This window comes from Pavona decussata, unplaced genomic scaffold (genome assembly GCF_977016875.1).
Source record: "Pavona decussata unplaced genomic scaffold, jaPavDecu1.1 SCAFFOLD_78, whole genome shotgun sequence".
Lineage (NCBI taxonomy): Eukaryota > Metazoa > Cnidaria > Anthozoa > Scleractinia > Agariciidae > Pavona > Pavona decussata.
In genome coordinates this window covers 102,501-127,500 of record NW_028145496.1, presented here as the reverse complement: position 1 = coordinate 127,500, position 25,000 = coordinate 102,501, and the positions used below count along the sequence as shown (strand labels likewise).

Genomic DNA, 25,000 nt, shown 5'->3' with positions numbered 1-25,000 from the left:
TCCTTAAAGGTGCTCGATATAGGGTCAACCCAAAGAAAGCAACTCAAAACTTCGCCCGCTCATTCACCATGGTTACAAGCTTTACCACCTAAATTACTCTACCAAAGTTAGATCCAAAACTGGTGTAATGTATTAATAAAAGTTTAAAGATTGCAAGCTATTCGATTATCCTGGATTGTGATCCCATTTGAAGAGCACTGCGTTTCTGTTGATCGTAATCTTGAATCATTCTACAAAAAAAGAAAAGAAAAGGAAAAATTACATAATTAAACCCACATGCTTACGGAGAACAAGTTTGTCCATTACAAGTTGTTTGACTTGTAAAATATCTGTAGATGTACAAAACAAACGAATTATTGGATAGATAGATCGAGGGAAGGCTCGGGCAAACCCAAAAATCTTGTTCAGCAAATATTTTGTGCGCCAAGAAAGCAAAAATTATTCTTAATTTTTCAAAAAGCTTAATTTAATACCGCAAGAAATCTATTGCCGTTTGTTTAAGGTGTGGTTACATTTCTGAGACTCCTTCACCGTTATAAATGACCGTTTTTCTTTGGTAGGATCTGACACTACATTTTGTAAGTGTGACCGTAAGTTACAATGGTAAATTGCCAGATACAAGAAGCGTTCATGACATTTACCGAGGTCTAAATAAATTTAGGCATGCTTGTTTTGATACTCGAAGTAACTCAACCAACACGTTGCTCTGTTCAAGTGGACAAAAAAGAAAAAAATGAATAAATATTAAATAAAAATTGTTCCTTGGTAGATGAAATATTTTACCACCGGTTGATCTACCACGGGTAATGCTATTTATTGAGTTGCATAGACCACCTGGATAATATTGCTATTGTTATCTTCACATAATTACTCCTACAAGAAACGCATTACCTGTATTTGCTTTAATTACCTTTACAGCCATAAAGTTCTACCCTCATTGAAATACGAGAATTCCAAGATGTTGGTCGAAAGCGGATGTAACGTGCTGTGATTGGTGGGTTCAGCTCATGATAAACAACACTATCTCTGTCTGTGTTACCAGCAAACTCCTAAGGCAAGAAGACAAGATTTTAGCGAACTCAAGCCCCCTAAAAAAAGGTCACATTCACCAAGTCTCAAAACTCTTCCAAATGCAGTATATCAATTTATATAGGCTGTGTCCATAATACCGGATCAATTTAAATGCTGGTAGTGAAACAGATCCAGTCTCAATGCATGTAAACATAAAGGTTGCGCACACATCATTATAAATTGCTGTGGATGCAAATCTGTACAAGATCTTTTTATGGAGCGTCTACCCGGTTATTCGTTCACATCGTTTCTGCTTCGAGTGACACGTAGAGCTTTCCTGAGTTGTGCTTGAAAGTAACGTTCCCGGCTCTGGCACAGAAAACGTGCAAAAATTAGCAGTATGGTTTTGGTGCAGGCACAAAAGCTATACTTAGTTGGAGCACTAAGCCGTAGACACGTTTGGACACCTGTAGCTTTTAGGGTTCTCCCGTGTGTGCCTAAACCTTGACAAGGCTTTTCAAGTACCTTTTCACCACCCGTACCGGGAAGGTTTCTGATCAAACACTGGTAAGTCTTATTAGTTCAGTTCAGTTCTTATTTAATGACTTAAATAAAACGAAAAAGTTCTGCGTCAAATGTTTTTTTGATCCAATCAGTGTTAATGTGGTCTAAGCTTGTTCTACTCGTGCAATAAACTCATTTTAAGATGTAAGCCTCCCGCTCCCTTTGTTTTCATTTAGCTCTTTAGACAAACATGTTAAAAAAATTAGGATGGTTGTTTAGCCGCAGGATATGCTTATGGGTAAATGTGTTAATTCTTCGACAGATGTGCATTGAAAGCTGATACATGATCAAATTGATAGAAAGGATTCAACTTATCGCACTTTGTCTGCGCTCTGCCCTTGTTCCACGAAGTAATGGAATTTCACACTGCCGTTACGGTACTGTAACTTATACTTGGTTACAAAGTTGCTCTCAGCGGCCCCTGGCCACTGGCTGTGAGAATTTCTTCCTTGCGTTGCAATACGTGTCACTGTAGTGTGTTGATTATCTAAATCAATCTGGAGCCATTGGTTGGAATCTCTGAGGCGTGACACCCATCCTCCTGATTTTAGTTCGGGAATTGTCGATTCCTTATGATGTAGTCTGCCAAGGGAGGCGCGGTGGCGTTCATCGAACGCTGAAGAGGCAGTGATTTGTCCGTCAGAAATCTCACCGTTTTCCATGCCAAGAGCTCTTTCACATTCTAAAATCAACGAGAATCTACTAAGCGAGGCTGAAGCAAGGAAATAAAGAATACTGCCACGATGCAGTACAGCAGCGGGAAACTGACTGTAGCTGCTATTTCCCGCGAGCGAAGGAGCGGCTACCACTTCATAGCAAGGTGTCAAAATGGTGGCAATTTTAAAAATTTAGAAATTCCAAGTTTTAGTTTACAGGCAATAAGGCTCTGACTTCCTCAAATGCCACAACTGAGGTTGACACTTTCAAGGGTTTTCCCGAAGGAATTTTTCTTAATTAATAATTTTTTTTATTCCAAAGGGAATAACTAACCACATATATCTTTTTAGCAAACAAAAACTTATCCTTGTATCATAAGTGAATTTTCTCCATGAAATCGAGCGTTCCTTGTAAAACATGAACTCCGTCTAATACAATTTTATTTCCCTCGAAAAAATTCTTGCTGCCGGGTTCGTCTAAGGGTAGAGCAAAATTCGAAAAAACCTTCGTCTGAAGGGGATGGATGGTTTTCTTAAGTGCAACGTAACTTCAACAGTATCGCTTCACTTGCTGTCAAATATTTTTAAGTCTATTTTTTGATTGCAGTGCTCTTCACTTCACAGCAACCTAAATCTTTGTAGTTCACTTTACTCAAATTAAATTTCACTTTGCTTAGCATTCACTTTGTTTTACACTCTATACAATTCCCAATCCACTTCACTCTACTATACTCTATCTTAACCTACTGAGATGCCACAGTAGTGGCCAAATTTGCCTCCCGCTTATCTGACCAGGAATCGACTTCCGGACTCGACGTTGGTAGTAGGTGGTTCAGTTTGATGTTGGTTCTTGTCCTCGCTCCATGAAGGTTTTTTTGTTTGCAGAAATTTCGGTATTCGCCTCTCCTTAAAAATGCAACATTTCCAATTGTAGAAAATGTAGAAAAGTTTTTATCTTACTAAAAATTTTATGTTTTTTTTAGCAGGTCTTTGAATTCCTTTATTAGCAGTATACCTTCAGCAGAATTAAGCCCCGTTACTGCCGAGGTGCCGGGGTGCCGAGTTAGGCCGAGGTGTTGAGGTAAATCATTGATATGCAAAAGGGTCGAGTCAATGACGTCATCTATTGTTATAACCTAGGGAAAAATGCCTTCCTCCATACTAATTAACTGATTAGGTAGTGCCTTCCTGCATACTATTTTTTTTTTACTTCTTCCATACTAATAAGTGCCGAGGTTTACTAATGAGCGTCACTCTAGTACAAAGACGGTGTATGACAATTGCAGACTGCAGACCGCAGCCTGCAGACCGCAGACTGTAGACTGCAGACTGCAGACTGTTAATTGTTTTCACCAGTTGTAATTTGCGTACAGGGCACCTGGACTCACAACAGCTTCCTAAGCTAAATTACGTATATGATTAGTATGAGGACCGGAGTTCATCGATAAAACATCAAAAGTTGCTAAAAATGACGTTTTTTTACATGTCTTTCTGAGGTATGTATATTAAATGGCAGTTTACGTGAATTTTCAACGTTTTATGAATCTTACGATTTATTCCCATAGAAAAACTTATTTCGAGGAGGCTTTTGTGACTGTGGGAACCCTGTGGCACCCTTATTTCCGGGCTTCTAAGAAAATAAAAGAAAACATGGGGATGGTATGGCTCTATTAATTTCTCTTTTTTTCACCGGGAACCCGAGCTATTGTTTTCTGAAGAAAGCATACTAAGTAAGGAAAAGACATTCCTAGTTTTGAGAAAAAAAAGAAGAGGAAGCAGTACTGCAGGAAAAGAGTAAAAATCTTCACATGGAAGTATCGATCGGTAGGAGCGCCTGGTACATTTTGGGCTGTAGAAAGCATAAGAATTAATTCTTACGTTTCAATGTGTATTATTTTACAATTAACCATCTGCAGTCTGCGGTATGCAGTCTGCAGTCTGCAGTCTGCAGTCTGCAAATGTCATACACCGGTACACAGAAAACAATAAACTTGCCTAGGCTTGCCCGCTCTATACCCACCCGGATTGGATCTTAAGATTTATATGGTTACTTTGAATAAAGGCACTTTTTCTCTTGATAGCGTCACTCCTAGGAAAATTTATCTCCAAGATTTCAGGTTATTCGTGACGATTATCGATCACTACCGTTAAAAACACACACACACATACACACAGTGGCGCTGAAAACTCTCTATTTCGAATTTGTTTCACGATAACCAAACTGCTTTCTCCCAGCTATCTCGAGGAAATGAAAAAACTATTAAAGTCTCAGCGTTTTCACGCACCGTTAGTCAGTTATTCATGCGAGTTCGCAAGCCCAAAGTTGCATACAAATTAGTTCAGTTCTGCTGAAAAACCCCAGGGGAGTATCTTGACGCATTAGTTTATAATCGATTTCATATAACTTAACCGGGATCAATGAAAACACGCAACTTATAATTGTTAGCAATAGAACCAGACAAGAGTTACCGTTTAAAAAACTTTATTAAAAAAACAATGACAAAATAGAGTCAAATACACAGGGATTTCAAGCGGGTGGAAATTAATTAATCTGCATCTCCGTTCTCATTTCTATTGTTTGCCCTCCGCCACCACCACCACCTCCACCACATTTCCATTGTTTTCCCTCCACCACCACCACCTCCACCACATTTCCATTGTTTTCCCTCCACCACCACCACCACATTTCCATTGTTTTCCCTTCACCACTACCACCACCGCCACATTTCTATTGTTTACACTCCACCACCACCACCACCACCACCGCCACCACATTTCTTTTTCTTTCCCTCCACCACCACCACCACCGCCACCACATTACTATTTCTTTCCCTCCACTACCACCACCACCGCCTCCACATTTCTATTTCTTTCCCTCCACCACTACCAGTACCTGTTTCTGGCTTTCAGATCTAAAAGCTAAAGCTTTTGCGTAATCTCTTTTTTCACGGTCCGTTAGCCACTGATTATGCAAGCATGCAGTATGTACAATAGACAGCTTAAGTCTATAGAAATAATCAATCGAAACATCAATTAAAACACCCGAATGATCAATAATTACTATTAAACAAGACACATTCTTTTTGAGAGGCCTTAAAAATTAATTTATTACCTTTAAATAGAGGATACCAAAAATATTAAATTATTTAACTACCGGAGATTTTAAATGAATTAAAGTAACTTTCAACTCTATACCCGGATCGCCGAGTTTGTCTCCTTAGTTTGTCATAATATTGCGGAGCTTACTATTTCTGTTTTTGCTGACCTTGCTTTCTCCTACTCCTCCTCCTTCTCAATTCTATTGTTTTCCCTCCTCCTCCTCCTCCTCCTCCTCCTAAGTTTTATGGTTTTTCCTCTTCCTCCTTCAAAAAAATCTTTTTTTTTTATACTCGATCTGTTGGGATCTAAATTTAATTAGAATTATGGAAAGAAATAATTATTTCCGTAAGATTATGTAGTTTTGCTGGTTATAAAAAGATGAGATTTTTTTGGAGGAGGAGGAGGAAGAAGAGGAGGGCAAACAATAGAATTGAGGAGGAGGAGGAGGAGGAGGAGGAGGGTAAACAATAGAATTGAAGAGGAGGGGGAGGGAAAACAATAGAATTAAGGAGGGGGAGGAGGAGGAGGAGGAGGAACAGGAGGAGGAAGAGGAGAAGGGAAAACAATAGAATTGAGGAGGAGGAGGAGGAGGAGGAGGAAGAGGAGGAGGGAGAGGAGGAGGAGGGAAAACAATAGAATTGAGAAGGAGGAGGAGCAGGAAGAGGAGGCAAGGTCAGCAAAAACAGAAATAGTAAGCTCTGCATTGTTATGACAAACTAAGGAGACAAACTCGGCGATTTGGGTATAGAGTTGAAAGTTACTTTAATTCATTTAAAATATCCGGTAGTTAAATAATTTAATATTTTTGGTATCCTCTATTTAAAGGTAATAAATTAGTTGTTAAGGCCTCTCAAAAAGAGTGTGTCTTGTTTAATAGTAATTATTGATCATTCGGGTGTTTTAATTGATGTTTCATTGATTATTTATTGTGTATACTGCATGCTGCATGCTGCATAATTAGTGGCTAACGGACCGTGAAAAAAGAGATTTCGCAAAAGTTTTAGTCTCTGATCTGAAAGCCAGAAACAGGTGCTGTTGGTGGTGGAGGGAAAGAAATAGAAATATGGTGGCGGGTAAACAATAGAAATGTGGCAGTGGTGGTAGTGGTGAAGGGAAAACAATGGAAATGTGGTGGAGGTGGTGGTGGTGGTGGAGGGCAAACAATAGAAATGAGAACGGAGATGCAGATTAATTAATTTCCACCCGCTTGAAATCGCTGTGTATTTGACTTTATTTTGTCATTGTTTTTTAATAAAGTTTTTAAAACGGTATTCCTTGTCTGGTTCTATTGCTAACAATTATAAGTTGCGTGTTTTCATTGATTCTTGTTAAGTTATATGAAATCGATTATAAACTAATGCGTCAAGATACTCCCCTGGGGTTTTTCAGCAGAACTGAACTAATTTGAATGCAACTTTAGGCTTGCGAACTCGCATAATTAACTGACTAACGGTGCGTGAAAACGCTGAGACTTTAATAGTTTTTTCATTTCCTCGAGATAGATGGGAGAAAACAGTTTGGTTATCGTCAAACAAACTTGAAATATAGAGTTTTCAGCGCCACTTTGTGTATATATGTGTGTGTGTTTTGTTTTTTTAACGGTAGTGATCGATAATCGTCACGAATAACCGAAAATCTCGGAGATAAATTTTCCCAGGAGTGACGCTATCAAGAGAAAGCGCGCCTTTATTCAAAGTGACCATACAAATCTTAAGGTCCAATTCGGGTGGGTATAGAGCGGGCAAGCCCAGGCAAGTTTATTGTTTTCTTTGTACTAGAGTGACGCTCGTTAGTAAACCTCGGCACTTAATAGTATGGAGGAAGTAGAAAATTTAGTACACAGGAAGACACTACCTAATCAGTTAATTAGTATGGAGGAAGGCATTTTTCCCTAGGTTATAACAATAGATGACGTCATTGACTCGACCCTCATCCATATCAATGATCTACCTCGGCACCTCGGCACTAACGGGGCTTAATTTTGCTGAAGGTATACTACTTTTATTGGTTCTGCTTATTTTTTTCGTTCGCACCTTAATGAAGTTTTGTGCATATCCAGTAACTAAAAACTGCAAAGGTGATGCTGCATAGAAAACTAATAAAGACTAAATCGAGAATCAAAAAACCAACAATGGACAGCATTAGAAATTTTACCAGTAATACACTGCCATTATGTTATGCTAACTTGCTCATGTTACTTTTTTTTTGTCAACAACTCTTATAATTGCAATAGGATGTTCACCAAGGCTAAATATCAATATTACGTTTTGTAACCCTTTCTTTGTGTAATTACAGTTTCACATTATTTTGGTTTCAGAGAGTTTACTTTTTCAATAATTCTTGTTTTTTTTTTACTTACTTGCACAGTTTTTCCCAGTGAATCCTTCTGTGCAAGAGCAGTTGTAACTGTTTTTTTCGTAAAGCGCTCTGCATCTTCCCCCATTCAGGCAAGGAAATGTTTCACAAGGACTCTGGAATAAAAATTGCAGAGTTTTCAAGTACTAGTAAAACATGCCGTGTGCTCACCTGGAGCGCGGAAAATTTAGCAGACTGCCTATATTCTACACGCCGCTGGTGCATATCGAAAATGAACGAGTTACGTTGTTTGTTAACTTGAATTGTCCGTCGAAAATTTTTCTCAATCACAATCACAATCTTCTTTCGTTGTTTTCTATCAACAGTCTGGAGTTTTCCCGCGTTACCATAATGCTTAATAGGTTCCTTTTGGATTTAAACCCAAACAAAAATCTGTCCACATGAGCTCCCAAATTTCATTTGACAGTATACCCCTCAAGCAAGTAACAGAAGTTAAGTTCTTAGGTATTTTTATTGACGAGGGTCTTACCTGGAAATCGCATATCAGTTGTATTCGCTAGAAAATCTCTAAGTCTGTTGGTATTATGTACAGATTTTGTTTCTTTTTGTCATCAAACACTAAAAAATCTTTGTATTATACCTTAATTTATCCCTATTTAACTTTTTGTACTACAGTTTGGTCTTCTACTTATGTAACAAACTTAAATCGCATTTTTCTTCTTCAAAAACGAGCTGTGCGAGCTATGACAAATTCTAATCACCTTGCACCTTCTGCACCTTTATTTGCACAATTGGATATCCTAGATAATTTTAAAGTGAATTTTCCTTATATTGCAAAATTTATGTTTTCCTATCACCAACGTTTGCTGCCCTCGCCCTTTTTAAATTTATTTCCGACTGGTGGTCAAATTCATAATTATGATACTAGAACCTCAGCTCATTTTCGACCTCACACCTGCCGAACTAATATCAAGCAATTTACTATACTCTATAGAGGGCCAAAAATATGGAATGCTTTGCCATTATCAATTACGTCTTCCCCTAGTCTATCCACCTTCAAAAGAAAGCTTCTTGATTTCCTCAATTAATTGTATGAAACGTCCGCCTCTGTTATGTCTTTATAGTCTTACCACCGTATGTTAAAAAATCTAAATGCAATGTCCTTACTAGTCTTACGGTCCTACAACATATCTCCGAGGAGACCTCTGAGTATAAGCCCGGGGGCTTCTTGAGGTCTCCTCGCCACTTCTTACTTTTTCTTTTACTAGTATTATATACTACAAACTTATGTAAGATCCTAGTCTATTATTCACTGTAACGTTCTATGATTGTATGTCGTGGTGAATAGAAAAAAAAAGATAATCACTCTCAGCGGCGGTTATGCGTTGTTTTTGCCATGGCATGATAAGCGCTGGAAGGCTCCTAGTCGCAAAGATTGAGCCTTAAGCTAAAAGGGTGGTTTTTAATTCCCTTTACGCGAAACCCAAAGCATTGTAAGTGTTAAACAACGTAAAAAAATTGTAATATTATTATTCACATACAACAAAGAAAGTAACGCGCAATAACTCACCATAATGCTGGAATGATGGAAGAAATGATTTGCTTGGAACTTTTCAGACGCGTTGTATTTGTCCGTTGGAAGTAACTCGCAAGTGAAATTCCCACTTGGTCCAGGAAACGCACCAATGTTTGTAGAAAAACATCTTTCATTTTTTAGGCATTGCAGAAGGCAGTGTCTTCCGGTGGTGAACGAGGTCGTTGTAATGGTTGGAACGAGAAGTGCGTAAAATAAGTGATCTTTGAAGAGGGCATACTTAAGCCTTTTGTTTTGTTCACGACTGAGACTAACAGCGTCGTCGCACAAGCATTGATCCAAAATATGAAACGTAATGTAGAGGGAAATAGCAACTGAAAAAATAATAAATCCATTCATCTTAAAAAGATTCAATGCAAGTTGATATGCGAGCTAACAACTCCCCAGTGTTTAAATTTTTAATAGCGCTCGATCTACATGCAAATGGTTGTATGAAACAACTTTCTGATAATCAAGGCCTATATGGTTTCCATAAGCATTATAACGATCACAACAGCAATCATAATTATTGACATAAGATGACATAAGACCATATCACACATACATAGCCACAAAGGTGAAGATAATCAAGGAAATAAGCCATCATTTTCTGATAACTGATTATGTCGATCCCGTTATTACTGTTTTTAGGGTTCCCACTGAGACATAAGCGACTATCATTCTGATTATGATCGTTATTTCGTTGGTGGGTGATAACCAAGCTTAAACAAAACTTTTTATATTCACGTCTAACCTATACCTTAACCGTTCGTAGCTGTAAAAAAACTCTCGTTTATCAAGTAAAATATGTGTTTAAGTTTATGGACTGTTAGAAAAATATATTGATGCCGGCAGCTGCAAGACAGAGAAACACAAGTTATAATAGATGTTTGTAGTCAATAAGTTAAATTAAATTAAAGCCTCATCTTCATTTCTACAACATTCAATATGGTGAATTTGTTTTAATGACAGGAATGTTTTGTAATCTCTCTTTATATGAATTTTAACACGTTTCGCAAGTTTTGTGGCTGTTGTCATTAAACGAGGAGAATTCAATATCACGTAAATAATAACCTAAACCCTTAAAAAAATATATTCCATCAAACTGCACTAAGGCGTACTTACTCTATAACCCCAACATCAATTACTGCATCATTTTTACCCGTAAGTGCATGTAGAGGGAACTAGCAACTGACAAAAGCATGAATCCATTCATTTTGAAAGAATTCTGTGCAACTTAACATTCCAACTAACGGGAGTGGGGCTGAAAGTTTTAACGGGGCCTTCCCTAAATGACTGTATGGAACAACGTTTTAATTACCAAGGATTAGGTGGTTTCCATTAGCGGCATGATGAACATAATATAATATAAACATAATATAATCATAATCATGGACATAGCATTCGATCAAGTCGGAAACGTACTTTAAAGAGCAACAGAGACATAATCACAAACGTGAGCATAATCATAAGGAAATAATCCATCATTTACTAATGATTACATCGATCCCGTTATTACTGTTTTTACGATTCCCACTGAGACATAAGCGAAATAAATGATGCTTATGATTATGATTATTATTTCGTTGGTGATAGCCAAACTTAAAGAAAACTTTTCATATTCTCCGTCTCAACTATACCTTAGAGGTTTCTCGCCGTAAATAAATTGCATCTATCACGTAAAGTATGAATTTTAATATATGGACAGTTTGAAGAATAGATTGGTGCCGGCAGCTGCAAGACAGCGAAAAACAAGTTATATGAGGTGTCCGTAGTGAATAAGTTAAATCAAATTAAAGCTTTATTTTCATTTATACAAGATTCAATATGGTAAATTTGTTTGAATGACAAAAACGTTTTGTAAACTCTCGTACAAATTTTAATAAGTCTCGCAAGTTTGTGACAGTTGTCATTATGCGAGGAGAAAATTAGAGATCGTGTAAATAATATTATAAAATATTTGAGACAGTAAGCGCGCTCCCATTGGTCGATAGGTGTGTTTTGATGAGAGTATGTAAACACGGTTGTGACGTCACGCAAAACTCGCAAAGTAATTTCAAGTACAACTGTTAAGGAAGTTGAGAAAAATTTCCCAAAATTTTGATCGGGGTTTGCCTATCCCTTCCCCCCTGAACCCGATGGAAAAAAGCAAAAGAAAGAAGAACCACAGCGTTTTGCCTGCCTCGCTAGACGACCTCGTCGTGGGAGCTCAAGTGAAGACGACAAATATACAACAAATACGCAGTAAACGCTTTTCAAGGTAATTTTTGCATCTGAGTACCACAATAAAATTCTGTAAAACACATTCTTTATTCAAAAAATGTACACGAAAACGAACACAGAGCTATATGCTACAGACTTTAAATGTTTCAAATTAAACTTTGTACTGCCGGTTTCGGTATTTGGCTGTCAAATTTGTATAAAATTTAGTTTCTCTGAGACTTTCTCAGCGTAATAATCCATTGTTACGATTACTATTACCAGGAACAACTTCACAGTCTGGATCCGCTGCCGGTGCTATGACTCCCAAACAGCAAAACTTCACAAGGCACGATGAGCGATTCGACTTCTCAGCCATCTCAGGCTGCCACATCGGGCAAGTTCACGTATTAAACTTTCAAGGGCGACCATGCAAAGTGACATTCATTTTCAGCTTAAATAAGTTCTTTCCTTACAGAATCGAATATTTTGAACATTTCTTCTAGTTTTCACCGAATGTTTGGTATTTTTCTGTAAGATTTACAAGAATTCAAAGCCGAAATCGCCGTCATCCACACTGGGCTCGCTGACGCTTGCCACAAATTTCAACTTGATTTTGACCTTTCTAAGGCAAATTTTGGTTGGTTGATGTGTTGTCAGACGCAAGGTTTCATTGGCCTTTAGCAAATATGATTGTCCAGAGCGTGTACTGACTTGATCTATTTCAATCAAAAAATAAATTAACAAAATTTCCCTTCATTTGTCGAATTATTTTTGAGAAATATTTTTTAAAAGCAATAGAAGACTTTTTTTGTGTTTACATAGTCTCATCTAAACACTCAGGGAGTTGGGAGAATTTTCGGAAGTTGTGCGAATCCTCGACTGCGTCTCGGGTTTACATAACTGTCTCGAATTCTCCCAACCCCCCTCGTGTCTAGATGAGGCTATGTAAACACGGAAAAAGTCCTCTATTGTTTAAATGTAAAACGTACCCAAAATAAATATTCCTTCAAAACGCATTGAGATCTACTTATTCCCACCAACCCCACCCATAGTGCATCATTTTAACTCGTGAGCGCATATACAAGGCGAACTATTGCGGTGGATCTGTTTATACCGTATTTTCTCGAATACAACGCCAGAAGCGTTTATTAAAAACTCGGCTTCTGTTGTTTATCTGGGGCTTAGCGTTTATTTATCAGGTAAAATTTTCATTATATTTGTCGGCCATCGTTTTGCTCATCAGCTATAAAGATTTATTGGATCAACAAAAACATTAAGAAAAGGTGAAAAATTGTCACCAACTTTGTCTTACCTCAATGAACTTGGTACTTTACTTAACAAAAAATAGCAATGACACAATCGCATGAACGCTACATTTGTCACTAGTCAGTTTACCATGTAGAGCCAGCAACTGTTGGGTTAGAACAAGGTGGTCTCGAGGTTCCTGTTGTTGTTCTTTGCTCCACTAGTTCTGACAAAGGGAAAATTATGGAACGTCTCAGGGAGTTACAGAACAAACCTCAAGAGACCTTGAAGATGGAAACGACAACACTTTTTACAATTCTAGAAAGAAAGCTTGCCTTATGGACGGGCCCGCAAAAAAGTTACCATGGAGAAAGATTGACATGTTACCTGATTCGCCTCAACGCTATCTAGACCGGGAGGGGGGGGGGGGGGATTGTGCACGCGGCGACTTTTAGCATAAACAACCTTTTTAATCTTAGAGCAAACGTCCTGAAACTTTAGGACGTTTTCAGAAATTTTATCTGTAAAAAATTGATGTGATCGGTTAGCGTTGATTGACTTTATTGTTACATTGCAACAAATTTTTGACAGGCAGTTTTTTTTATAGACAATTCTTTTTAAATAGAAGAAAAAACACTTTTGGGATGACTGGGTTACGGAGCGAAACTCGTTACCAATAAATGACAACGAAACTTTCGTGGTAGCTCCAAACAGTGGAATTTTAAGTACACTGTGCAATTTGGAACTGTGTTTTAGCTGAGCAAGTTTGTATATGACTTAAGGAAGAAAGATAAGAGTGATTCACCGTAATTACAGTGCACAGGTTTGCGGCGTTATCTGAGAGAAAGAGGTACTCCACAGTAAAAGATTCCTGAAAGTCCAGATTTCAAATTGTTTCAAGATTCAATGGATGCTGAAATGAAAAGATTAACCGCCAAGGGACTTGGTTGCAAAATCCCGCAGGCCGAGCCTATAACAGAAGATGAAGAACAATTAATGAGGACAAAGGGAGTATTTAGTGACACGGATCCTAAAACTTTGCTGAACACTTTATTCTTTCTGATTGGTAAATATTTCGCGCTAAGAAGCGGCGAAGAGCATCGAAGTCTGACATTTGACCAAATCAGGGTGATTAAAGGAAGTGGCAAAGAATGCAGCAAACTGCAGTACACTTCATTTGGAGAGAAAAATTACACTGGTGGACTTAAGCAACCGAAAGTTCGGTCCTATAAAATCGTGGAACAGCACGATAATCCTGGCAACCCGGAAAGATGCATTGTTCGCATATTTGAGAAGTATCAAAGCAAATGCCCAAAGTTAAAGCCTGGCAGTCCTTTATATTTGATGCCTTAAAGAGAAGTCAGTTCTGACGACGAAGTGTGGTACACAAAAACACCAGTTGGAAAAAACACCTTGAGAAAGGTTGTTCAAGACATGTGTAGAGTTGCAGGAATAGAAGGTTACAAAACAAATCATTTCCTGAGAGTCACAACTTGCACGATTGGCCTGCGAATGTGCCCCAAAAGAAAACATTGCTCAGTTCAATTTTAGAAATTGTAGCATCGTATTTATTTAATAATATTTCCAAATAAACATTTGCAAATTTGTTCTTCATAAAAAGCTAATTTAAATGCGAGGGGATTATGTGTTAATATGCAAGGGGGATAAAGAACAAAGGAATCCGAGCTCATGTAAAAAATAAGGCCTAATTACACGTCATATGACATTATCACTTCGTGTTGTGGATCTCAAAGGAGACATCTTTTGACGTACTATCTTTCCTCCAGGTCTCATTGTTATTGCTTTTAAACTTACTGTTTCCTCTCAATTCGCATCGCAGGGATTCAAGAAGTAATGAAATTAATAAATAGTGAATTAGGTTGTATGGAGGCTATTTTAAAAGTGTCGTGTACGAAAATTACAAGGCAAGATTTCAAGTCAGCAGTATATACGTACGTTTTCCCACTAGATTGAAAAAAACCTTTTTATTATGTTTATGGCTATGGTTGTGATTGTTGTGTTGCTCTGCCTGTCACTTGCATTTTTTTACCGCAGAATTAATATAGCATAACATAATTTATTATATGGCTGGCTCCGCGAGCGGGCAAGATGAGTCAAATCCTGCGCTGTGATTGGCTACCCGAGCGGGCAAGATGGAACTATCTTGCCCGCTCGGGATTACCCGTTGCCCGTCCGCTTGGCATCGAAAGTTTAATCCCGAGCAACAATGCAATCTTTACTTCGATTTTCTTGTTGTTCTGGGGGAAAATGCTCATTAAAATGTTCGGTAAACTGTCTACATCTACCTAAAGGAAAGGAAAGAGAATGGAATTACTGGTCTTAAAGTCCCAACATATATCCGAGGAGACCTCTCAGTATAAGCCCGGGGGTTTCTTGAGGTCTCCTCGCCACTTCTTACTTCTTTTACTATTATTATTTACTCTAAACTTATGTACTTGTAATCCTAGTCTATTATTCATTGTAACTTTCTATGTTTGTATGTCGTGGTGAATAAATAAATAAATAAATAAATAAATAAATAATCATCCTGGTGTTGTGAAAATTTTGTTTCAGCTACAATGAATGCGAGTTGAATCGTGTGAGTTGCTCCGCGTGTAGATAGATTGATTTTGTAAAACTTATTGTCTCACGTCGAGTACTAAATGGATTAGTTCTCTAGGTTTGCAATGACTGTATTTAAATCATAGCGTAGAGAAAGTTGCGTTAAGTGTTTAGAGCAGTTCTGAAAAGTGTTTTTCTCAAGTTCGCCGAAGAAGCTCACGTTTTGAAAGTTTCGCCCATTTTTCTGATTCACCCGCTCTATTTTTCGGCTTATGTTTGCATATATTTTCGAAATGTATTGTTTCATTCAATAATTATTGATTGAAGGCCGAAAACTGTGCAAAAACGCGAAAAAAGAACTTGGCCAATATCCAGCCATCTTGATCTCACCCTTGGTCAATAACGCATATTTATTATTCCACTACAGTATTTTGTTAATTCATTAAATAAGGTCAAGAGAACGCGCAAAATGTGTAATTACAAGAAAACATCTTAATCCTACAGAAAATGTGAAAAATATCTGGCTTAATAAAAGTATAAGTCAATTTCTCAATTCTCTCTTAAAAGCTCAGAGACTATCGCATTCTGTAACGTTACTTGGCAGAGAGTTCCACAGAGTAACTGCACGATGTAGAAACGATGGCTGTCTAGCAGTAGATTTATGACCTGGGATGTTCAATTTATGCTTGTTTCTTGTATTGTGATCATGTACAGAAGATCTATTTACAAATCGGATTTCAGAGGAGCTAGTAAAGTGTCCTAAAAGTGCCCGGTGTTATGTGATGAAATTTCCTTGAGTTTGTAACAACTCTTGCTGCAAAATTCTGTACATTTTGCAGCTTAGAAATATTTTTCTTAGGTGTACAGGTGAACAATATTTTTTGCGATGAAAAAATTCTAGTACCCCAGAGTTTCTCCAGACGACCAACCACTGGCCAAAGAACATGAAAACTTTTTTACAGGACCTGGGTACGAAATTGCTCGCGCGCGAGATTCTGGACAATGGCGGAAGGTGGATAGCCAAAGTGAGTAACAAATCAGAATGCAGAGCAATACCCACAGGTTTGTTATATACTTATGTCTGGCCTTTTAAAGCGTTTTTGATTTCTATCGTTTTATATCAAAAGCAAACTTCCTGCTGCTACTCCTATGCCAGCCCAGTGATTCAATTATCAAACTTATTCAGTCAGAATTTTCCGAAAATCAGTTTCCCTGGAGGTATATCTAAAGAAATTGTGAATCGTAGTAAATTACATAAGAGCAGTATTAAAAAGTCTTGCTAAAAAGACACTGAACTAAACTTTTATTCAAATATTTTTCGCTTGTGCACAGTCGAGGAAAGTTAAGGTAAGCTTATTTCACAATGTTTACAACTACATACAAAAGAAGCAAGAAAGTATACTCCTGTTCAGTTAGCCCCAAAATTTTCTATTGGAACAGGTCGTAAGCAATCAGAGAAAGAAAAAACACCGTGCTTTTGTTTTCAATCGATAAGGAGCAAAACTTAGACCAGTCGTCACTTAGCTCAAGTCCATATTCCTGTGCTTGGCCCATTTTGCCTGCGCGCTTAGTATCACTTGCATGTTGAAACGTCATTTTAAAAACAATGAATTGCCTTTAGCACACACTACTACACATAACCAGTGTTTATCCCTCGCCTTTGATCTGAAACGAGTTTAAAATCTACGATATTTAGCAAAAGACATTAACTCTAGAGCTAATTTGTTCTAGAGTTGAAGTTTTCCAATCATGGAGCTAATTGAATTGTGATCCGCCAAAGAATTAAAGTATACATACAGGTCATGTTTCAACATACAATAGACTGTCACTATCTCTGCATCTCATGGCCACCAAACTGCTGTACAAGAACTCTTAAGTCTCTCCCGAATAAGAGAAAAACTCTGAAGAAGACTTGTCTAGAGAGAGAACAACTCTGAACTCTGAAGAAGGTGAGGAAATTTAAAAAAACAATCATTTGTTGTGTCTAAATAACTTCTACGGTTACCATAATTGCTAGGGAAAGCCTATGATATTACTTGTCTCTTAGAATACACTTTAAGTCAATAGTATTTTATTACTGTCCCCTCAGTAGAAAGATTTAACTCAGACACTAGAAATACATTTGAACGCCAATCTTTGATAAAATGCACTGTGGTTTAGGGTTCACATGCTGGATTTTCATCTCATCTCGTTTAACGGAATAGTAATAACCCTTCCAATGATACAAATTCACACCATTAGCGAAAGAAGAGTGTTTGCCGTCAAACGAAACATATTTGAACGCTAATCTTCGATAAAACGCGCGCTATGGCGAAAGAAGCCACTAAAAAGAATGAGAGAGGTGACGAAAGAAAGAAAGAAAGAAAGAAAGAAAGAAAGAAAGAAAACTACGTTCTAGAAGTTCACAGGTTTGATTTTCATCTCAGCTCGTTTAACAGAGTAGTGATAACCCTTCCAGAGGTTCCAGTTCACGCCGTCAGCGAATGAAGAGTGTTTGCCTATAAGATAGCAGCCGTTCAGGTTGGATTGATGACAGTTATTGTACCACCAGGCTCCCTTGGAAAACGTGGCACAATTCCCGCCATATCTGTCGTTGTCTCGATCTTTGGTGCTGAACGGCATGCTACGGTGCAAATCAAGCGAGTCACCAGCAGTTCCTAGAAAAAACACACGAGAGAACTTCTCAATAAGTGCAGGGCGATGGAAATATGCGTCCAAACATAAGAATATTATAAACCATGAAAGAAAAAGCAGTAGAGCTCTTGAAGCAATTTCTAGAGATAAAAGACACCATAAAAAGGAAACTTGCGGCGAGGAATATGAGCCGGCAACGTTAACAGCCTACCAAAAAAGCTTGAGAAGGTATTTTCTGGAGAGGTGCGAAGGTGAAGCATCTCAAGGCGTCCGAAAAGGGGAGTAGTCCAAATGAGTCAGATCCCTTTGCTTTGAAAATGCCATAATTTATTGGAATTTAAGCTCATCGTTATTTTCCGTGACCGTTTTCACACTCCAGAAAAAGTCATTTGAGTAAATTTCTCTTCATCTAATTTTTAATCACTCTTTTTCGCTTACCTTCAAGAAATAAGTTGTATCCGCTTTATATGGTACATGTTCACCACAAAACAAATATTATTAGTGATCCTTGAACAGTGTCAGAAGCTTTGTAAACTCAAACGAAAAGAAATAAACACCATCATTCAACGTCGCATGTTCATTCACCGAAGTAAAATTTTGATCTGTGCGCGCCGAACCCACTTAACTGCCGTGCTGCCATGCTTACATGATGTTTGTTTTTGAGCCAACCAGAAACCGACATTTTGAGACGACATTATCGCACAATAACGTCGCCTCAGAGCAATAAGAATATCCCCAGGATCGCGATAACAGTGGATTGTACACCAGACTGGGTTTGTTGCACAAATTGAAAAAGCACAGTCAATATTAAAAGAAAGTAGTAGTACTAGTAAACTAAAATATGACTAAATCGATAGTAAAGAACATATATCCATTCCATGGTAGTTGAGAAATACCATTTATGAAAATGTGAGCATTTAAAGCAAGTTAGAAAAAAATCATTGATCAATTTGTATTGGAGGTATTGGTGAAATTTTTGTTGTATAACCCAGTTTATTAAAAACTGGATCATTGTATAATGCAATTCCAGGTATTTGATTGGCTTAGCGGCCATGGTATATGAGCTATTATACCATGGCCGAGAATAGGGATCATTAAAATGGTCTTCTAATTGTTTTTGCCATGCGAAACCAGCTATAACTTACAATATTTCTTGATTGTTTTTAATGAAAGAATTATTCCACTCGCTCTTGTTGGATATGAAATGATTATAGCCAACTCGGCGCTTCGCGCCTCGTTGGCTATCTATCATCTCATATCCAACGCGCGCTCGTGGAATGATTGTTAATTGGCTAATAACTGGCAAAATTTGGGAAAAGAATGATCAGATCTGAAGCCAGTAAAGAAGCATCCTCGGAGACTCAGGGCAATTAGGCGGTTAACGGGGAATTTTGTGGGAGATAGTATACTATAAGAACGGGAGAGTCCCTGGGTAAGTACTCTTACCGGACCAGTTCCAGAAGCATTTGAATTCCCCGCTTTTGATTGGCCAGAAAAATATTTCTCTGACCAACCAGCGAAGAGGACAAGCCGGGCAACTCTGATGCCTTCTTACACGAAGTTGTCTTCCTCATTGGTCGCTCTGTTGCGTGGGCCTTTCAACGTTAAGATTCACGACAGGAGTTTCAGACTGAAAAACTTTAGCGAAGTCGAGAAAATCGCAAACTTAAACACGATCATCGAAAAACAAACACTCACCAAGAAATTTTCACGGCGGACAAATCGAAGGTATCGTAAAATTTCGCCCACAAAAATCCCTTTTACCCCACTATCTGCCCTAGTTCTCGGAGGATGGTAAAGAAGCTGGTGGCTTACATAAGACCATATGTAATTGGTAAGTCTAACTTGTTTGCTATTATTCCTCCAAAAACCAAATTGATTGAAGTTATTGCCAAAACTTTGCTCAGCTAATTTCGGATGAGAATAGAGCTTACTCTGATAAAGTAAGATTTCTGGGAAAGTGAAACGAGAAACGATTAACTTCAATTCTGTAACTATAAGTTTTTTTTATTATTTCTATGCCGGGGGGGGGGGGGTACTCCAGGTTTGCCCGGGGGGATGTTGAAGTTTCGAGTTGATCAGCGCATTATTCCTCAATGAATTCGCTTCCAAATGTGAAAAAATCCTAGAATGTGAGCGTGTTACTTTTAGGAGCACTGCGCATGTTGTTGCACTGACTTTGAAAAATTATTATGCATACCCTACCCTTGTTACCCTGCGACCAGAGGCCCTTCGATCTTTCTAGATAAGTCGGGAAGACTTATCTAGGAAGATCGAAGGGCCTCTACCGCAGGGTATACCCTTGTATACCATTACAACAGATATGCTGGGCGTAGTACGCCAACGTTCATTACGCTTCGTTGCCTAACCGTAACTTAAGGTTTTATATTTCCTACGTCTCACATAAAGTCCAACTCTGAAGACTAGCTTTGGATCCGTCCGTAATCATATATGTTTTAATACATGCTTACATTGTAAATTATTGTAGATTTATTATTGTTTTTTATTATTTCTATGCCATCGTTCTAATCCCAGGGGGGTACTCCGGATTTCAAGTTGACGGAGATGATCAAAAGATTTCTTAGGGTTTGAAATTCTTGCATCAGTCAATTCCAGCTGTGCCCATCCCCCCGGGAAATAGTGGGGCATTTTCCCACACTGTCCATCCCGGGGATCGGGCATTAGCCTTCTACCCAATTACCCCGGAGCATTTGACTATCTCACTTTTTTCGCCTTATACAGCATTGTCGCTTCCTTAATGACAAATTCATCGGCAAATACAGTAAGTTTCTTATAGAATGCGTCTAGATAGGACATAAAATGGGACGCTAGAGCTGTAGAATGACCTATTTTTGCACTAACTACGGGAAACAAGACCAAGCTAGGACTTAATTCCGTCTGAATTAGCTTAGATTTTACTGAAAGTAAGACGAGAAACGAAGAAAATAAAACATTTTTGACATGTTTGAGCCACCACCCCGGGGCATTCGAACAACTATTTTGTCCCGGCTATGGGGCATTTGTCAGTTTATTTTTAAAAAAAATCCTAAATCCCGGGGGTCATCCCGGGGGTGGGGGGGGGGGGGTGGTCACTGTTGGTATTGACTGATGCATTTCGATTCCGGGATTTTTTGGAGTAGGAAAATTTGGCAAGTATTTTTTTGGGGGTGGCTTGATTTAAGTAGGGATTTTTTGGGGGTATTCAAACAAATCTAAAAATTCGTGGTAGTGCCCGCGTATCCCGGCCGCGTTGTCATTCTGCATAATGTTATTGTTGAAACAGAAGATGTTCTTGGATGTCTCGAGTGTTGTTAGGATAACTAGCAAATGCAAAAAAGATAACTTCAGATGGAATGATGAATAAACAAACACAAACATTCAATTTCTAAGGTTTTTATTTTCCGTGTTATATCATTTAATGCCTTCCGAAAAATTTTAAGGCTCGGAAATTCGACATAGGATTTTTTGGGGGTTAATTTTGGGCCCAGGGATTTTTTTTGGGTTTGTTGGAAGCCCTAGGGATTTTTGAGAGGTTTTGATTTTTGCCCCCATTCGATCATCCCCGTCACTTGAAATCCGGAGTAACCCCCTTGGGTTCTAATGTGAGACAAACCCTTGTCTCGATGAACCCTTGTCATGAATTCTGTTTCAGTTTGAATTAAGGGAATAAAATCGGGCAGAATTTTTGCATTCAACTTTTTAAAGTCAGGCTGAGATTCAGAATTTCTACATTGTACAGTTGTTGTAGAAAGAGTAGTGAATTGTACTACAGGTAGCCCAAGCTCTATGGCGTAAGAGTATGAATTAAACAAAAATGGGTTACCTTATCTTCTTGATATCTTGCCAGTGTTTGTGTGCCGTATTTTGGCCGTTTCAGCGTGATTCTAGTTGGTTTTAGGTTCGCTGTTTTCCTCTCTATTTTATATAAATAGAGAGAGGAAAACAGCGAACCTAAACCCGGCCACTGAATTGTGCTGAAATGGCCAAAATGCGGCACATAAACACTGGCAAGATATCAAGGAGACATGGTAAGCCATTTTTGTTCAATTCATGCCCTCTACTTTCGACTCCAAAGCACGTTCATAAATTCCCATACAAACCCTTATAATTTACGCCATTGCGTAACAGTCATCGTGACAGGTCACACTAAAGTCTTTTTATAAACTGTCATAGAGCTGGGCTACCTATGATTGCACGGGAAATAAGGTTGTACAAGGTTGTGCAGAATTCCTGCATAACACAGTTGTTGTAGAAAAAGTAGTGAATTAAGCAGAAAAGGTCGTGCAGAATTTGTGCGTCCAACTTTTCCAAGCCATGCAGAATTTTCAGCATAGTTGTTCTAGAAAAAGTAGCGAATTAAGCGAAAATAAGGTCGTGCAGAATTTCTGCATCCAACTTTTTCAAGCCATGCATATTGTCTGCATCATATGGCCGTTGTAGGAAAAGTAGTGAATTAAGCGGAAAATAAGCTCGTGCAGAATTTCTGCATCCAACTTTTTCCAGCCATGCAGAATTTCTGCATCATACAATTGCTGTAAGAAAAGTAGTGAATTAAGCGGAAAATAAGGTCGTGTAGAATTTCTGCATCCAGCTTTTTCAAGCCGTGCAGAATTTCTGCATCATCCATATGAGTTAGAAACACTCTACTGGAGTTTTGCTACAGCTTGTAGGCCTTTGAATAAAAAAAAACGTTTTCCTTGCTACAATTTTTCAGCCCATTTTTTGTACCACTAGACTACCGACGACTGACTACCGAAATTAGCAATTTCTGGGCTAGATATCCTTACTCCAAATGTATAGGCTAACTGGAAACTGTCTGAGCTAAGTTAGGCTAAATTAGTTATGGGCCTAAAAAAAATTGCCCGGGCCGTAAACTGAGGTGAGGTGGGCCGCTGGTCGTGGGGCCGTGAACTGGGAAGTGGGCCGCGGTCCGCCTTTTAGCAAAACCCGCTGTGCAAGGACTCTTAAGTGTCCGAAGAATAAGAGAAAAACTCTGAAGAAGACTTGTCTAGAGAGAGAACAACTCTGAACTTAGAAGAAAGTGAGGAAATTAAAAAAAAAAAACATTTATTGTTTCACAGCTCCGTCTAAAATTATTTGGTTATTTATTTGTATTTTTCTAAATAACTTCTACAGTTACCATAATTGTTAGGAAAAGCCTATGATATCATTTATCTCTTAGAATACACTCTTAGTCAATAATATTTTATTACTGTCACCTCAGTAGAAAGGTTTAACTCAGACACTAAAAATACATTTGAACGTCAATCTTTGATAAAACGCACTGTGGTTTACGGTTCACATGCTTGATTTTCATCTCAACTCGTTTAACGGAATAGTAATAACCCTTCCAATGATACCAATTCACACCATTAGCAAAAGAAGAGTGTTTACAGTCAAACAAAACATATTTGACGTTAATCTTCGATAAAACGCGTGCTATGGCGAACGATGCCACTAAAAAGAATGAGAGAGGTGACGAAAGAAAGAAAACTCCGTTCTAGGAGTTTACAGGTTTGATTTTCATCTCAGCTCGTTTAACAGAGTAATGATAACCCTTCCAGTGATACCAGTTCATACCGTCACCGAATGAAGAGTGTTGGCCCTTAAGATAGCGGCCGTTCAGGTTGGACTTGTGACAGGCATTGTACCACCAGGCTCCCTGGTATATCTGTGGACAACTCATACCGATGTCGTTGTCTCGATCTTTGGTTGTGAACGCCATGCCACGATGAAATGAAAGCGAGTCACCAGCAGTCCCTAGAAAAACACACAAGAGAAATCCTTAATAAGTGAAGGGAGATAATAACATGTGTCCAAACATAAGAATACCAGTGGATTTTACACCAGACTGGGTTTGTTGCACAAATTGAAAAAGTACAGTAAATATTACAAGAAAGTAACACTAGTAAACTAAAAGTGAAATGAAATATGACTAAATCGATAGTAAAGAACAAATATATATCCCATGCTAGTTGAGTAATATCATTATCTTATGAAAATTTGAGCATCTAAAGCAAGTTAGAAAAAAAATCACTGATAAATTAGTACGTATTGGAGGTATTGGTGAAATTCAGTTCTTTGCAATTTTTCTTGTATAACCCAGTTTGGCTAATAACTGACAAAATTTAGGAAAAGAATGATCAGATCTGAAACCGGGTTAAGGTTACCCGGGACATTCAGAGGTGTCTCGCGTTTAAGCGATGTAGTGCGTCCAGTTTAAACTGTAGATACCTAAACCTCTATATCAAATTAAAGCTTATAGAGCTGGCTATCAAACCATACCAAGAATTTTGAAATAAAATGAATTGTTGAATTTTTCACGACCTCTAATTGCGAGCGTCCGAATCACCTTTATAAAGTCAAAGTGAATTTTGTTTTTTGCTCATTTAATTTGCTCCTCAGTTTCCGGACCCAAAGCGCTAAAAAAACGTGTCTGCGTTTTGCCATATTCAATCGCAGTGAAAAGTTACAAAGCATTTTCGAAATAGGATGAAAAAAATGTCGAGTAATCGTACAAAAATCGCTCTCGGAGAAAAAATATTTGGAAAAAAAAATTCGCAGACACGTTTTTGTTGTTTATATGTTAAACTAGCTACTGTCCAAATTTGAAGGCAAACGAACAAATTCCTTTTGAGTTTTAGCTCTTTAAACTGGATCCTCCAAGTGAAAAAAATTTATTCAAGAAAACAGCGCTAAAAACTCGGCAATTCATTTTATTTCAAAATTCTTGGTTTAGTTGGATAGCCAGCTCTATAAGCTTTAATTTGATAGAAGGGTTCAGGTATCTACAGTTTAAACCGGACGCGCTACATCGCTTGGACGCGAGACACCTCTGAAGACACCTAAGAAGGTACCGGGTAACCTTAAGAAGCATCCTATGAGACTCAGGGGCAGTTAGTGGGGTAAAAGGGATTTCTTTGGGCGAGAGTTTTCTGTAAGAACGGGAGAGTCCCTGGACAATTACTCTTACCGAACCAGTTCTAGAAGTATTTGAATTCCCCGCTTTTGATTAATCAGCGAAGAGGACCAGTTGGGCAACTCTGATGCCTTCTGACACGAAGTTGTTTTCCTCATCGGTCACTACAGTTGCGTGGGCCTTTCAACGGGAAGATTCCCGACGAGAGTTTCAGAAAAA

General features: G+C 38.3%; 3 protein-coding genes across 3 annotated transcripts in view; all 3 read right to left on the bottom strand.

Moving 5' to 3' along the window:
- LOC146476158 (fibrinogen C domain-containing protein 1-like) overlaps window positions 1-25,000 on the bottom strand; it is a 58,360-nt gene that overhangs the window by 8,504 nt on the left and 24,856 nt on the right. The gene's annotated exons all lie outside the window — the stretch shown is intronic.
- LOC146476161 (lactadherin-like) lies at window positions 151-9,950 on the bottom strand. The gene is made up of 5 exons (XM_085114715.1): window positions 9,217-9,950; window positions 7,690-7,801; window positions 1,896-2,257; window positions 911-1,049; window positions 151-230 (listed from the first exon to the last, which is right to left on the bottom strand). Exons 1-5 carry the CDS (start codon window positions 9,577-9,579, stop codon window positions 226-228), a joined length of 981 nt encoding a protein of 326 aa, XP_084970841.1. The 5' UTR covers window positions 9,580-9,950; the 3' UTR covers window positions 151-225.
- Window positions 23,300-25,000, bottom strand: part of LOC146476160 (ficolin-1-like) — a 2,866-nt gene continuing 1,165 nt past the window's right edge. Inside the window, exon 3 of the mRNA XM_085114664.1 lies at window positions 23,300-23,622. Within this exon, the coding sequence (XP_084970790.1) occupies window positions 23,363-23,622 (260 nt within the window). The 3' untranslated portion in view covers window positions 23,300-23,362. The remainder of the gene's footprint in view (window positions 23,623-25,000) is intronic.

What these genes read in the sequence shown, in the direction of transcription:
- LOC146476161 (XM_085114715.1), bottom strand. Translation starts at nt 9,579, where the DNA reads ATGAATGGATTTATTATTTTTTCAGTTGCTATTTCCCTCTACATTACG. An exon ending in CACTGGGAAAAACTGTGCAA is followed by an intron (nt 2,258 to 7,689) that starts GTAAGTAAAAAA and finishes CGTTGATTTTAG; the next exon opens with AATGTGAAAGAGCTCTTGGC. An exon ending in AAGGGCAGAGCGCAGACAAA is followed by an intron (nt 1,050 to 1,895) that starts GTGCGATAAGTT and finishes TTCTTGCCTTAG; the next exon opens with GAGTTTGCTGGTAACACAGA.